This window comes from Myotis daubentonii, chromosome 8 (genome assembly GCF_963259705.1).
Source record: "Myotis daubentonii chromosome 8, mMyoDau2.1, whole genome shotgun sequence".
Lineage (NCBI taxonomy): Eukaryota > Metazoa > Chordata > Mammalia > Chiroptera > Vespertilionidae > Myotis > Myotis daubentonii.
The window spans coordinates 38,909,537-38,925,789 of record NC_081847.1 but is presented as its reverse complement, the minus strand read 5'-3'; the positions used below and the strand labels follow the sequence as shown (position 1 = coordinate 38,925,789).

The 16,253-nt window shown below is 47.1% G+C and overlaps 1 protein-coding gene across 6 annotated transcripts in view; it reads right to left on the bottom strand.

Moving 5' to 3' along the window:
- Window positions 1-2,393: 2,393 nt before the first annotated feature.
- MANBAL (mannosidase beta like) overlaps window positions 2,394-16,253 on the bottom strand; it is a 32,303-nt gene continuing 18,443 nt past the window's right edge. For all 6 annotated transcript variants that reach the window (XM_059706090.1, XM_059706094.1, XM_059706093.1 and 3 more), the window contains one exon: window positions 2,394-3,332. In XM_059706090.1, the coding sequence (XP_059562073.1) occupies window positions 3,228-3,332 (105 nt within the window). In that variant the 3' untranslated portion in view covers window positions 2,394-3,227. The remainder of the gene's footprint in view (window positions 3,333-16,253) is intronic.

Below are 16,253 nucleotides of genomic sequence, written 5' to 3'. Positions count from 1 at the left end.
AAAATGAATAAGGGATAGGGATAGGAAGTTTTGGGGACAGGTTATAATTTTAAATTGGGTTTGCGAAGTCTTCCCTGAATAATGATCTGAGGGAAGTAAGGGATATTCATGTCCTATTGCTGCTGTAACAAGTACACAAACTTAGTGGCTTAAGACAACCCAAATGTAGTATTTTACAGTTCTTGAGGTCAGGAGTCCAAAATGGGTCTTGCTGAGCTAAAATCAAGGTGTTGGCAGGGCTGTTTTCCTTCTGGGAGCTCTAGGGAAGGTCCATGCCTTGTCTTTTCCAGCTTCTAGAAGCTGCCCACATTCCTTGGCTCACGGCCCCACATTACTCCAACGTATGCTCCCATCATCCCATCTCCTTCTCTTCGACTTTCCTGCCTTCCTCTTTTCCTTATAAGGACCCTTGTCATTTTATTGGGCCCACCTGGATAATCCAGAATCATCTCCCCATCTCAAGATCCTTAATTTAATCATACCTGCAAAGTCCTATTTGCCATGTAAGGTGATAGTCACCAGTCCTCAGGACGAGGAGGTGGACATCTTTGGGGGCCATTATTCTACCACTTAGGGCAGTGATGGTGAACCTATGACACGCGAGTCAGAGGTGACACACGAACTCATTTTTTTGGTTGATTTTTCTTTGTTAAATGGCATTTACATATATAAAATATCAAAAATATAAATCTTTGTTTTACTCTGGTTTCAAATATCAAAAAATTTCTATATGTGACACAGCACCAGAATTAAGTTAGGGTTTTTCAAAATGCTGACACGCTGAGCTCAAAAGGTTCCCCATCACTGACTTAGGGCATAGTATCTAGAGAAAGTGGGAACAGCAAGTTCAGAGGTCCTACGGCAGCAGTTGTCTGGCATGTTTGAAGAAGATGGTGGCTAGTGAGGACACAGTAGAATGGGCAAGGAAGGAGTGGTCTCTCACAAGGTCAGAAAGGTGAAGTGGAGTGGCACTTGCAGGACTTTAGCCTTTACTTGAATGGGAGCATGTGAGGGCCGCGATCTTATGGGTTTTAACATCATTCCTCTGGCTGCTATGTCGAGTACAGTCTATCATGAGGAGGCTGCTGCACTATCTGGGCAAGATGATGGTGGCTGGACCATGGCAGTAGAGGAAAGTGGTGACACAAGGTCTCATTCTGGATTTTGAAGGTCAAGTCACAAGGAACCACTTAAGGGTCAGAAGTGGAGTGTCACAGAATGAGGGGAGTCAAGAATGACAGGTATTTGGCCTGAGCAACTGGAAGAATGAAGATGCTCTTTAAGATGAGGAAGACCACAAAAAGATCAGACTTGGGACGGCTGGTGAGAGAGCAGGGATTTGCTTTGAGATGCATATTGAGTATCCAATGGAGATACTGAGTGGGAAGTCAGATATGAGAGTCTGGAGTTTAGAAGAGAGGTCTGGAGGGATTTGTTTGGGAGACACGTGGTATTTAAAGCCATGAGCCTGGATGAGATCTTCAAGGGAGTGCGTGCAGAGATAAGAGAACCGAGGGCCCCTCCGAGGAGGAGAACCCAGTGATGTTGGAGGAAAAACCAGGGGAGGGTGTGGTCCTAGAAGCCAAGAGAGCCGAACGTTAGAAACTATCCAGAGTAAGAATGGAAGGGGGCGGGTGGAGTAGAGGATGACCACCTTTGCTTTCCTAGGTCTGTTCTCTGGCAAACAGCCTCTCTGGGAGATAACTTAAGGAAGACGGACCTGCTGTGGTGGGAAATCTGGCCAGGCCCACTGTAGGAGTGCAGGGACCCTCACGGCACCGAGCCCATTGACACTGAGGATTGTTAAATCCCGAGCAAAGGGCCATGGACTTGGGCCCAAGTCTGAGTTCTGGCACCCTCAAGAAGCCAGGGTTTCAGTTTCCCTCTCTAAAATGGAGATGATACACACTCACCCCTAAGGCCCTCCTCATCAGTCATGACATTTGGGAAAGTGTTTGGCAAACTGTAAACCAGCTGGGCGAATTGGGCTTAGGTCGAGGCTTTTCCTTGGCAGCTGACTCAAGGTACATGGCTGAACCTGTGTGACCCACCCCACACCACGTGAGGCCTTCGACTTGATTTTTCTCAAGTCACTCTAAGGACAAGCAGCTCCTTCCTCAGGCAACAGGAACTGGGAATGAGTGGGACCTGGTCCCAGTGGAAACTTTAACACATACATGGACATTCACAAGTGTTTCCAGTGACTAAAGGCCACACGAAGCAGCTGGCTAAACCCTTCCTGAAAAGTTGTCCCAGGATGACTGCAGAGCTGCCCCCACCCCTGGCCATCCTCAGCCACAATGTCCCACCTCTCCAAGGGTGAGCCCTTACTTCACCCCTAAGGCAGGGACCAGGCTCCCCCTTTTGCTCAGCAACAGACAGCACACAGGAGGTTCAGCATGCAGGCCAGTTTATTCACATTTACTTCCCCCCAAAACTTTTCCACACTGGTCAGGGAGTGAAAGAATTGGGGGCTTAGGGAAGAGACACATGGGATATTGTAGAGGTGGAAGCCAAAAGGCTCACCTTGAATGTGCTATGATAGGATGAAAAGACTTTGGTCTGAGAGTGACAGGCACCTCCGGCCCCCCGCGCCCCCCTCCCCCCCTGCCTCATTTCAGAGACTCAGAAAATTGGGCCCAAGAAACACACACTCATTCACCCAAACCTCTTCCATCTGCGGGAGGAGAACCAGGCATTACCCTGACCTGGGTCTAGTGCTGGCTCTCACACCAGGCAGTTTCCAGACCTGGCCAGAGCACTACACTGGACATGGTGTCTTGACCTAAACAAAACAGGTGAGGCCTGGCTCCACCTGCACAAGCAGAAGAGACAAAGGTGACTGATTAGCAGGTCTGTGGTGCACAAATAATGGGAGAGGGCGGTGCTTGTCAGCATTAGCTAATGGCTCTGAAACGTAGTGTAAATCCATAAGGTGGGTAACTAAAGGCCAGACTCCATGATTAAGTTGAAAACATAATCTGACCAGACTTGTGAACAGGCTTCCCAAACAGTCTCTGCTCACAGGGTATTTCAGTCTCCTTGACTCTAAACCACCAAGGAGGCAGGAGGAAGAGGAAGTGGTGGTCTGCCGAGCTGGGACCTGGGACTGTCATGATTGTCCGGATCTCTGAGCCTGGACAGAGTGAGGGAACAGGACGCTGAATCCCCAGAGGGCTGCCTTCAAGGCCCTGGCCCCTCCCATCCGGCTCCGCAGGCCTCGTCTTCTAACGCTTCTTCTTGGCCTCCTTCTTGGGCCTCTTGTTTGCGGAAGGAGCAGCAGCCTTGGGCTTCCTCACTTCCCCACTTCTGGGCTCAGATGGTTCTGCCTCCTGCATGGTGATAAAACAGAGTCCTGCTTAGATTAAGCAACCCTGACATCGGCAAAATGAGATCATGTCTGAAGGGACTTTGCAGACTGAAGCATGCCACAGAAACACAAGGGATGGAAACCATGATGGCTGGGACCCAGGACGGATATGTGTGCAGGTTAATCCCTGGGAGCGGGGCAGTTCTTAGTAAAGAGAAAGGGAGGCCCTAAGGACAGGACACAGTCTTTGCAGTCTCACAGGCCTGGGTAGGATCTAGGCTCCTTCATGTTCCAGTCAAGTGACCTTGTGGGCAATCTGCTTCCCTTTTCTGTGCCTTGGTTTGCCCACCTATGAAATGGAAGTAGCGATGCATAGCTTGGAGGACTAATATAAGTAGGCAATAATGCACAAAAAGCACCCAGTAAATGTAGTTGCACCCTGTGGCTGGCTGGTCACCCTGGGCAGGGTCTGGGCAGAATTTGGGTGATGAGCCAGCTGTGGGGCAATGCCACTATGGCCTGCTCTCCCCTTCTGGCCCTGCTGTTCTCCTACCATTCAACCCACAGAATGCCAGGGCCACAGGGGTGGCGTGCTGGCAGGTAGGCAGCCACTGCACTGTTCTGTGGAACCTGCCAGAGGTGCCCCATGGGGTGGGCAGGAGGCAGCTTCAGGGCAGAACTCCAGACTCCCCCAATGCCTGGGGAAGCCCTGGTTTTCATCCGTCATAGACACTGTGATTCCTTCCCAATAAGACGGTTTCATCAAAGTTCTGTGGCCTAAAAGAGGTTCAAACCTGCAGATCTGCCCCCAGCCTTCACGGTGCTGATATAAAAAGTGGGCTCTGGGCAAGGGCCTCAGCCTCTCCAGCCACCCAGGCTCTTGTCAGAGGAATATGGGGAGGGCTCAGTCCTATCGAGTATCCCTTCCTCCCCTGGGTGATCAATCACAGTGCCACAGCCAGGCAAGACGTCAGCAAGCTCCATCCAGCTCAGAGAGCACTAACCACAGCTCCCAGCCGCATCTGGCCCACAGGCGAGCTTCACTTGGCCTACAGAGTTTATTTTTAAGAATTTAAGCCAATTGGGAGATTTCCCATTCAATTCGGATCCATAGCATTTTTGAAAACTTTAAACATCCGGTGACACTAACCCTGAATCCCCTTGTGGAAGAAATGGGCTAAACTGCAGCTGCCCCTTTCTTCATGTCCCCATAGCCCCACGACACTGATGCCCCCAACACTACGGAAAGAAAATTGTTCTTTTATGAAATAATTTGAAAACAAAACAAAACAAAAGACTAAAAATATCAGGAGAGAACACTTTTTCTGGAAGAGAAAAATATTTCCCCCTGTTTAATTGGACAACTCCCAGCTTCAGCTTGCTTTAAGCTCTATCCTTCCCAGCTCGTCCACTGGCCCCTGGTCTAACTCTCGCCCTACAGAAGAGGCAGGACCTCGGCTGGGGAGGGGCAGTCCCCGCCAGAAGGCTCAGTCCAGAGGTCCGTCAGCTCCCTCTTATCAGCCAGTATTGTCTTCTCTCCACCCTGCCAGCTGAGACGTCAGATGTAAAGGCCCAGCCTCAGTCCCAGGAACCTACAAGTGATCTTCTCAAGATAATAAGCAGGCCGGTCTCTCCTCTGGTCAAGTCTCTGATGACAACTCTGGACTTCCCCAGCTTGTCTCTCTGTGCTGACACTGTTTATGTAACTTGGCAAAAAAAAAAAAAAAAGTCCCATTATAAAAGCAAACAAAACCAAACTTCAGAGGAGCCAGTGTGTCAAGTGCACAGGCTGCAGGCTGCAGAGTTCAGCGGGAAGGCTACTGTTTAAGGCAAACCCCACAGGGCACAATGCCTTGGGAGACCTTGGGAGCAATACCCGTCAGTCCCTGGAAACCAGTGGGTCCCTGAGTGCCCTGGGCAAACAGGCCCTGATTAGACCAATGGTTTATGCACAGGGCACTTGCTGAGGCCTGCCAGGATCTCCAGGTGGAGCCCCACTCTGAGCTTGAGTGCCTCCTCTGGTTTCAGAGGGGCCCAGTTTGGAATCCACAGAGAAATTGACATCCAGCTGCCGTCCCCTTTGATTCCATCACCCACAGTCTCATGTTCCACACCTGGGATGGCATCTAAGGAGACCACCTCTTCAGCTTCAACTGTGCTCTTCTCCACCACCACCCCCAAACACTGGGTCAGGCCCCAGACTCCCACTGGTCACCCCTAACAAGAGGAGCACCCTTCTTTCCTTGGCCTCCCAGTAAAGCCCTTCCCATGGTTTGGTTCAGTAAGTAGAACACACTCCTACTCACAGTCTAATCTTCCTTCTCTACTCCTCTACTTGTAGCCAAGTACATCTCTCCTCCACCTCCACCCTGCGGGAGCCGGTCCATCCTTGCTGTTTCAAGGGCCCTGGCGTATATGGCATACTGTTCTTAATATGTTTGCTCACGTTCTTGGCGCTATGTGTTTTAACCAAGGTCACCTCTCCGAGAAAGGTTGTTTCCCCAGGTAAGGATTTTCCCCCGAAGTTAGGGAGGGAATAAAACCCCTTAACTAAGTGCCAGGCAGGTAGTTAATCACATTAACTATGAACAATCATGCTTAAGCTACATAATCTTTACTCCCTGGAATGGAGATAAGAAACGCCCTAACCTTTGGAATAGAGATTGATAGGATTGAATCAACTGGTATAAATACAGATGTAACAAGACAACAGGAGACAGAACTTAGAGAACAGAACCTAGACACAGAACCTAGACACAGAACCTAGACAGAACCTAGAGACAGAAGAACTTCGCTGGAGAGAACATGGCAAAAGATCCTGGACAGAAACTGGCCACAGAAACTGGAGACAGAACCTAGAGACAGAACCTAGCGAGAGAACATGGCAAAAGATCCTGGACAGAACCTGGCTACAGAACTTGGTTGGAGAACCTAGACAGAACCTGGCTGAAGAACCCAGCTACAGAACCTGGCGACCGAACCTGGCTGGAGAACCTAGTGAGAGAACATGGCCACAGAACCTGGCTGGAGATCCTAGACAGAACTTGGCTGGAGAACTGGCTACAGAGCCTGGCTGGAGAACCTGGAGAACCTGGCTGGAGAACCTAGCAAGAGAACATGGACACAGAACCTGGCTGGAGATCCTGACCAGAACTTCGCTGGAGATCCTGGCTAGGCTGCTGATCAACTGAACGCTATCTCCGTGTCATTCCTTCTTTGCCGACTCCGTCCACACCTTTGGGGACCCCTGGACCTGCTGGGGTTGGACCCCAGCACCACCCCGCAGAGCCCCAGGAACCTTTTAATGCCACTATTATCTTATCATAGTTACATGTTCTCATGGTTCTCATGTTGGTCTCCCCTATTAGCCTGTGAGCTCCTTGGGACAACTTCAATTGTTGCTGAATGAATGAATGAATGAGTGAAATGAAAGAACAGGCAAGATCTCCCATAACCATGAGAGATCCCTATAACATAAGACTAGGCGTCACTTTTTCCATGGCACAGAGGACACAAGCAGATTTTAAACCCAATATACATACCCTGAAGCATATAGGACTAGACATAGCAACCAGTAATAACAACAGCCACAACAGCTGCTCATATTATTTACAATATGCCTGTGTTCCATGGTTTGGACATATCTTACTTTAGCCTCACAAAGTGCCCTAATGAGCCCATTTTGTAGATGAAAGAAGAGATACTCAGAGAGGTAGTAACTCGGCTAAGGTCTGTTGGTGAGCAGCAGAGCCAGGATTTGAACCTAAGCTCTTAATGGTTATATACAGGATACCTCTCCAGCTTCCTAAGTGACCTCAGGGTTATGGAGATGGATAATTTGAGTCAACTGTGAAATCTACTTTCACAAGTTGACAAGGACAACTGGTTCTAGATTCTGTCTGTCAATGGGTCATCCAGGACCCCTGTTTGTGACGAAAGTTCTACAGGAGTCAGGAAAGTGGGTTAGTGCTCCTCGAGTCATGCTTTACTTTCTACAGATGAAAGCAATTCTCTGTAGGTGTGTGTACATATTACAGTCATTGAGTCATCTGAACGTCTTATCTGTCTCCTCATCCAGACCTCCTCTCTTTCCCATCTCAGTTTCTGGCATTGTCACCCATCTAGTAACCCAAGCTAGAAAGCTCCGAGTCATTTCTGAGTTCTCATCATTCCCCGGTGCCCCACATCCCCCCTGTCCCCAGGTCCTGTCTACTCTGCCTTCCAATGGGCTCTCATTCCACCATCCCCTTTGGACACACACAACTGTGCCAGAGCAGACCCCGCAGTCTCCTGCCTGCCTCATTGTATCGGCCTCCCACAGATTTTCCTCACCACCTGCCACATTGCTTTCAGAATCTAAAACTGCTGTTTCAGGAGACCGCATCTGTTTTCTGCTTTAAAAGTGTCCCTGGCTCCCTCTCAATAGAGGGCCCTGTCACTCTAGCCTCGACCCTGTCTCAGGACACACCCCTTCATGCATCCCACTCTGTCACTCTGGGTTACTGATCAAGCTAGCAACTCCCAGGTATTCAGTTCCCTGTCATGCTCAGCACAGGCACTCCGCATTCATCGCCCATCTGTCTATGCCCAGTGTTAAGCGGGTTCTGTGCCGGGCACCATAGGGTAATGCAAAAGATAATGCATACTCAGTGATGTAAACCATGTGGGTACTTCACAACCATCAGCTCCATGAGCCTCCCATCACCCTGACCAGCCAGCCACTGTAAGCTCCATTTTACAGGTGAGGAAACTAAGGCTCAGAGACTGGTCCACGGAGGCACAGCTGCCTTCCCCGCAAGCTGTAGGGAAGCAAGGCAGCTATTACACACGATTCGGCTGCTGGGGTCCTAGCCACACAGAGCTGGAGCTCCAAGTCCTTGGCTGGCAAGAATGGCTGACTTAATTTCTCTTCAACTGCACGTTGCTGGTACAAGCCAGGCAGGGGGCAGATTCCAAAAGCTACAGCCCCACCTTTAAATCTGGGAACACCTCTCTTCCTCTAAAGCAACTTTTGAGTTTCCTCAACAATCACACTGTCAGGAGTAAAAGAAAACCTCTCCTGCCAGGAGGCTCCTGGGTCTGCAGAGATGTCCTCTGTGGACAGAGGCCTCATCAATAATGAAGCAGCTCCACAACCGCTTACGAGGCCAGAAAATTGCTGCTATTCATCAGCTTCAAATAATCGAATCTGTGCCACAATGCATCAAATCCCTTCCAGCAGGGAAAGCGCCCAGAATTTTATGGTTTCCACTACACAGTTCGGTGTGGATTTGTCCTATAAATCAGGACCAAATGTCATTCTGCACAGACTGAAACCGTGCTTTCCTCTAAACTGGTCCAGGAAAGAAAACCACTGTGCTCAGCTCAGAAAACCCCACACACCTTATCTCACTTGATCCTCAAGAACTCTGTGGGCCGGGCACGCGTGCCCTCCTTTTACAGCTCAGCACACAGGCTCAGGGAGATGAGGGTGGGCCAGCACCCAGGCCAGGTGTGACTAGTGCTGAAGCTCCTACTGCCCCACTGTGCACTCCTGTCCAGAGCCCTGGGCAGGGTGGGCGCTGAAAAGACCTTGCAGAGATGGAACCAGCTCTAGCCTCGAGGAAAATAGGACTCGCTGAAACAGGGAGCAGGGAAGGCCGTCCATGTGGGCTCGACACAGACACATGCGTCCAGGACGTGCTTGGCAGGCAAGGAGAACTGTGATTAGTGAGAAAAGCCTTAGGAGTTCATTCCAGACACAAGTCAGCACAACGCAGGCCCTTCCCACCGGCTGGTCTGTGGTTCCCTATGTGTCCAGATGTCTCTCCCACAAGCAGGTTCACATCTCGAGACCATGTTTATACTTTTACCCTGCCCACCACACAGCAATCTCTCAGAGACGACTCACTAAGTGGAAAAATCCCTGCTGCCCATTTCAACTGCAAACTCCTCTTAAGCTTAAAAAAAAGTACAGGGCAGAATTCACAGTTGGTTCTGCAACCTGTCTCCTAAGGTGCTGAGAATAGGAATACACTTGCCCAGGTTAATTATTTACTAGGGCAGCCTTTACTGGCAATCGGGGGGGCCTAGTATAAAATCAAGACCCTCATGCAGAATTTCCCAGCAGGGTCTTGAACTTCTAGGCCACTGCCCCTAGGAGGGTGCCATCCAAAAACCGGTTCCAGGGCTCCAACACTGCAGGGTTTTCTGGCTGACAGTAAAGTCTACCTGGGCATTGCATTGAAAGCCATCACTCTTGTCATCAATTCTGGTGAGTTGCCCTCCACTGGATCACAATGCTGGCCATTAATAGTCTTTGTCTGCCCAGCACCTCCTTTCGATTAGGGCCCTTCCCTTTCTCTGTTCCATGTGGTTCTGGGGCCTCTCAGTCATTGTGGACATAGGAATACTAGTAGACAGTTCAAGTTGCCTGGCAGAAATGGTACCCATTGCTCTTCCTACCTGTGGAGAAGGTGCAAGCATGTGAAGCAGAGGTCTTGTATGAGTTTGCCATGAGCTTAGAGAAATGGCCCCTCTTGCTTGTAAATAACGAGCAATTGGATGCAGACTGGGGCTGCTGCGGCCATCTTCCTGACACATGGCAAGGGCCTGAGAATGAAGTCAACACTTGCAGGAAAGCCTCCAGGAATGAAGAGACCAACAGAACCCTATTGAGCCTCTGAACCCAGCTGTGCCTTGAAATTCCCAGTTCGAAGAGCCAATACCATTTTCTGGGAAACTGCTGGAGCTGAGTTTCTGAACTTTCAACAGCAAGTGTCCCCATTAATACAAGAAGAGACTGTGGCAATCCACAAAGACATCAGAGTGGAAATGAAGGCACCGATGGCTGGGGAGATGTGACCTAAACATCTGAAGATGTTAGAACAGTCAGCATTTAAACTACTAGGAGAATTCATGACTAGCTGCCAGATGAACTATTACTATCTGCTGCATGAGTCGCTGAACTAAGTCAACACCCACTGGCTGAGGATTGAGTGGATCCACATTGTGTGTAGAAACTGGTCCAAAGGAGGCTTGGGTGGGAGTCAGCTCAGGCAGGCTTTCAGGACGAGAGGGGAGAGGGCTCCCTACCTTCACTGTCTTATTAGCCACTCTTGAAATTCCAGGAACTGGGCTCCCACCTCATTAAACTACAGCACTCCACTTTGAGAAAAGCTTTGGGCCAAAACCGGTTTGGCTCAGTGGATAGAGCGTCGGCCTGCGGACTGGAAGGTCCCAGGTTCGATTCCGGTCAAGGGCATGTACCTGGGTTGCGGGCATATCCCCAGTGGGAGATGTGCAGGAGGCAGCTGATCGATGTTTCTCTCTCATCAATGTTTCTAACTCTCTATCTCTCTCCCTTCCTCTCTGTGAAAAACCAATAAAATATATTTTTAAAAAAAAAAAAAGAGAGAAAAGCTTTGGACTATCTTCCCAGGAAATGTGCATGAACATGAAAATGTCACATTTTTGTACACGATTCCAGGGAGCTCACAGACTTCTAAAGCCTCTCTAGGGACCCCCTAAGGCAGTGATGGTGAACCTTTTGAGCTCGGCGTGTCAGCATTTTGAAAACCCTAACTTAATTCTGGTGCCGTGTCACATATAGCAATTTTTTGATATTTGCAACCATAGTAAAACAAAGATGTGTATTTTTGATATTTATTTTATATATCTGAATGCCATTTAACAAAGAAAAATCAAAAAATGAGTTCGCGTGTCACCTCTGACACGCGTGTCATAGGTTCGCCATCTCTGCCCTAGGGACTCAGGAACTCCCCATTAAGAACTCTGTTCTACTGAAACCAAACTGAAGGAGCAGCCTGAACACAGCATTGTCGTCAAACTGAGCAGCTTCTCCTCAATCACGCGATTGTTTTCATCACCCGGTCTCTGTGGGGACTGGTTTTCCACGTGCTCTCCTGAACCACTGGGTGGTTTTCATGGAGACCACAGTCTCCTGGTTGTCTGCCCACTGCTCAGCCCAGTCTCCTGAGAGTGCGAGAGGAATGCAGACCCCTGCTCTGTCTGCACAGCACTCCTGCTCCTTTGAGAACTGACCTTCCCCTCTGCTCCCAGAGGTCACGCCACAGGACCCTCACCTTCCCCCACACAGGCCATAGCTGTCCCAAGTGAGGTCAGCTACAGTTCCTTCTCTGGGGATTTTGAAACTGGGACCAAGCAGGAAGGCAGCCTCCAGATGTTGCAGCTGAAGGACTTCAGCTCTGGGAGCTGTTAGTGGCCATGTTTCTCCTTAACCACAACGACAGCGCACAGAGGAAGCAGGGCCCAGGTAAGAGAAGTGAAAGGCAGGAAACAGAGAGGAGAAGCCAAGGGGATGCAGATGGTGGGTGATGGGGTCCCGAGTTCCCACCCCTTCCAGAGGCCCAGCTGCATCCCTGCTCGGACACAGTACCCCCATCTTTTCAGTATATCTACACCGCACAGAAGCTACTTCAAGTAGTTCAGGCAATGCCTTTAAGTTCAGGCCTCTCCTGAATTTTAATTTCCCTTGAAAAGCTTAGCAATTCATTCTTAGGGTTTTAAGAAATAATGCTATGCTGATAAAATAATTCCCAGTCTCTATTCCCAACTTCTCACTTGGATGTCTTGCTATCATTTCACACCTAACACTTGTAGAACTGAACACCTCCTGTCCCGAAATTGGTTTGTGCTTCAGGAAATGGTCTAAGGACTATTCCAATGGCTACATAACAGAATCACCTGGGCATTTGAAGAAAATACTAAGCCAGGGCCTCAGAGAACGGAATCAAAATCTCTATGGGGGCAGCCCAGGCTCAAACAAATGTTTGTTTTCTCGGGTCTTAGTTTAATGAGGTGTCAATGGGGGGGGGGGGGGGAATCCTCATTTAGCTTAGGATTCTAGGACCTTTAGTTTTGATTTTACCAATTGGTTCTGGCTCCTAATATGAAAAGGAAGGGGGTGGGGTGGGAAGTATTTGTACGTGTTCCTTTTTTCTTCCCTGATTACCCTCAAAAGAGCTTTCAAATAATCTAAGTATTGAAGTACTGAAGTCACAAACTAGTTGCAAAAAATCAGCTTACTGGAACAACAGGAAAGACATTCTTTTGCTTTGCAAAGGCTTTCCCATCATCTGGAGCCAAAAATATTATCTTCTGACCCAAAAAGCTACTAATAAACCTTGTTTCTTTCTATAGGCCAAGAAAGAGAGATGATTTTGCCCTAAGCAACAAAGCAAAAAGAACAAGATTGTTCTCTGGATCCTCCCACCCCTACTCTTGCCCTCTCCCACCTCCAGCCACCCTCTACTTCCAGGTACCTCCCTCCTGCCCTTGGGCTGCCTGGAGTCCCACAAACTGTCCCCATTCCCACAGGCTCCCTTCCTTCCTAAGAGCTGCCTAGCCCCAAGTTAACCCCCCCCCCATTTTTTCCCTCCCCATCCAAATTCCACATCAATCTCTCTCTCTCTCTCTCTCTCTCTCTCTCTCTCTCTCTCTCTCTCTCTCTCTCTCTCTCTGTAAGATTGTTTATGCACAGAATGTTGTGTTCTTTCCTCTCCATTTCTTCAGGAGTCTTAGTGAGAGAAGGCTGCATTATGGAGGCACACAGGAAAGCTGGCATAACTGGGGCCATTTGCTAGTGATGCACCAATAAGAAGTTAAATTAATGGTCCTGTATTTTTTGTTACTGATCCATTGGAAAACTGGGGGGGCGGGGGGGCGGGGGGGAGCTAAAACAGTAAGCTTCAGTTATGAAGACAATTCACTCATGTGAGCCTCACTCCCCCTAAATTGCAAAGATAAATTAAAATGAAAGCTTATGTACTATATTTATATTTTAAAAGATGAGACTGTTGTCCCAAATTAATCTCTAAATGGCAGGGTAAGTCAGGGGAGGGAGAATGGAGGCATACTGTAAACCCTTTGTCAACTTGTCAACTTCCTGCCTCAAAAGACCTCAATCCACTGCAGCACTAAAAAACCTCAGAGATCAGTAAAGGGCACCCCTCTTTCTGAAAGTTTGCTAAACTGACCTAGGCCTCTGTGGCTAGCCTCGTAGGGTTAAGACACAATCAGCAGCTCTCCAAAAGGCCACATACCTCTGACTACATCTCTGCCTATAAAACAAGAACATTTATCACCTCCTTCCTTTGGACTCTTAGCTGGCTTCACCAGTGGCCAATGACAATAAAAATGTTTGTTATTTATAATGCCCAATAGCATGCCATGTCTGAGGACAGAGTCCCAAAGCACAGGGATTACGTTTTTACAACGTGATACAATTGTGGGTGGAAAAACTCCAATCATGACCCCCTTCTCAAAATACCAGAATAAGAAACAGAGATGGACAGAACCACTTAGAGGCCACGAGCCTGTCCATATTTACCGAGGTCCCCGCCCCCACACTGCTCCTCCCTCCTATTCCCTATGTGCTAGAGCTCCTCAAGGCCCCCTTCTCATCTCGCTCTATATTCTCTCATAAGGAGATCTCATTCTCTCCTTTGGCTTCAGTTACAAGTCATCAATTCCCAAATGTTGATCAACCCTCAGCTCAGGTGATTCTCCTGATACAGACCTGTACATCTTAAAGGCACCTGTTTAAAACTGAACTCAGCATGTTCCTTCTCCACCCCCATCCAAGCCCGCTCCTTCACCAGGTTCCCCACTGCATCCAGTAAATTCCCATCACCCTCCCAGTTATACAGCAGGCTCTCTGAGACACAGTAATCTCCAGGACATAGGGGTCTCCAGAACACATTGTATTCTGTTAAGCGAAAAAAGAAAGATGTGAAACTGTGTTTACTAGGAATAGTACGCTACCTTATGTGTATCAAAGAGGGAGTATACATACATACATATATGACATATATATGTGAAATATACATATATCACAAATATACATTTGTGTATGTTTAAAAAAAAAAAGGATAAATCAAAATAATAAAAAAGGCCACCTAGTTGTAGGAAGGAAGGTTGAAGAATACTGAGATTAAAGGAAACTTCTGTGACTGTATCTTGTTATACAGTTTTGACTTTGGGAAATGTTGTATATAAATGTTTCATATAATCCTAATTAAGTCAAAAGAAAAAAAAGCCCTAAAAATTAAAAACAAATTAAAGCAAATTAACTTAATTGTATGCCATGATGGAAGTATACCTATATGAAGAAAAGAATTACTAAACACAGTACTCTGACCAGACATCCCTACTGGAACGTATCTGTAGGCCAAAACAGAACCACAAAGAAATCTTAAGTTTCACTCTGAGTCTTACTATTAGTAGTGAAACCAATATAGTTATTTTAAAACTATAACAAGTATATCGTAGGTGTGCAGAATAGAGTACCATTAAAAAAGCTGCTATCCTTAGAAAAGTCAGCTTGTAAGGCTGGCCCTTGGCTGGCAGCTGGGAAACTGGATTTGGGGTGGTTCCCACCACTACCAGAACTGTGGTGGCTCACTGTGTCTACAAACTGTTTGTGCAAACAATAAGGTTTATGCTGAATACCTGCTTTCCTTCCAGAAGTCTGGAAGTTTAGTCTGTGCTAAGCAGAGGGTGCTATGTGACCATCCCCAATAAAAACCCTAGGCCAGGGGTGGGCAACCTTTTTGTGAGTGCGTGCCAAAACCAGCAAAATCTCTGACTCAAAATTCTTCTGTGTGCCAACCCTAATTTTTTGAGAACATGTTACGCCTACTTGATATCTCTTAAGGTGTACGTATGTGAAGAACCTTGAAGAAATAATAAAATTCATTCAAGCGACAAAAACACAGTATATGATGATGAAAAATACATTTATTTTTTAATGTATATATGTACACTGATAGTCCGGGAGAAAACTTTATGACTCCGTTTGATATTATCAGTGACTCTTTTGCTGCTGCATCACTGATGACAGAGATTTTACATCAGGTTTATATTTCGTGATCTTCAGAGATATGCACGAGCTACTACTTTCATCCGTCAGGCTACTCCTATTACGAGACTTAACAAAATTCATCACTGAGAACAAAGATTCACAAGCGTATGTGGATGAAAACATGGACAGTAACGCTGTTGCAAAGTTTTTTAAACAGAAAAAATTTTCTGGAATGGCATTCCAAGTCCTCAATAGTTCGTTTTCGACACTATTGAAATTGCTCTTCCCCTCTCTCGTCAATCCATGTCTATGGTCTTTAAGATAACTTGTTATGTAAAATTATTTATTTATCTAAGATGCACCTACACTGAATTTACCTGAAAAATAAAAAAGTCGATATTAAGAAAAAAATTGTAAATGGAAGATTATAAGAGAGGGTTTCGCGTGCCAGCAAAAGTTACTGGCGTGCCATGTTTGGCACGCATGCCAGGGGTTGCCCACCCCTGCCCTAGGCAATGAGTTTCTAATGGCTTTTCCTGGTAGACAATATTTCACACAACTCAATGGAGCTCTCACTGAGACTATTTGAGCATTAAAAAAAGAACACCTAAAATTAAAACCTAACAAACATATAAATATATATGTTCAAAATATATGAAAACCAAAGCTTTGCTAGTTAAAATTGGAGACTGCTAAAGCCCAAACTCACTACTCTAAAAATTAATAAAGAGAAAGATCCAAGCATAAATCCTACCTTTTAGTATGAACAGCATTTCAGAGTAACCACACAGACAATACGGAAAAGGCCTTCTTCAATGAAGAATTCCAACAAATAAATGGAGAAAGAAATAATGGATCTAAACAATGATCATCAACGAGTGCTAAAACCATCTAGGTGAAAGACTTATGGGATTTATAATAGAGGGATCAGCTAACTTCATCTTATCCCAATGCTCAATCCTAGAATCTTTAAATGTGTAACAACCAGACACCATCTGCCTATTGATGACATAGGACAGGAAGTACACAGCACCAGCTATGATGTGTTCTCAACAATAACCTGATCTGAACTGAATCAAGCCTCTGTATCAAATTTTCTATTGATAGGAAATATGTGAA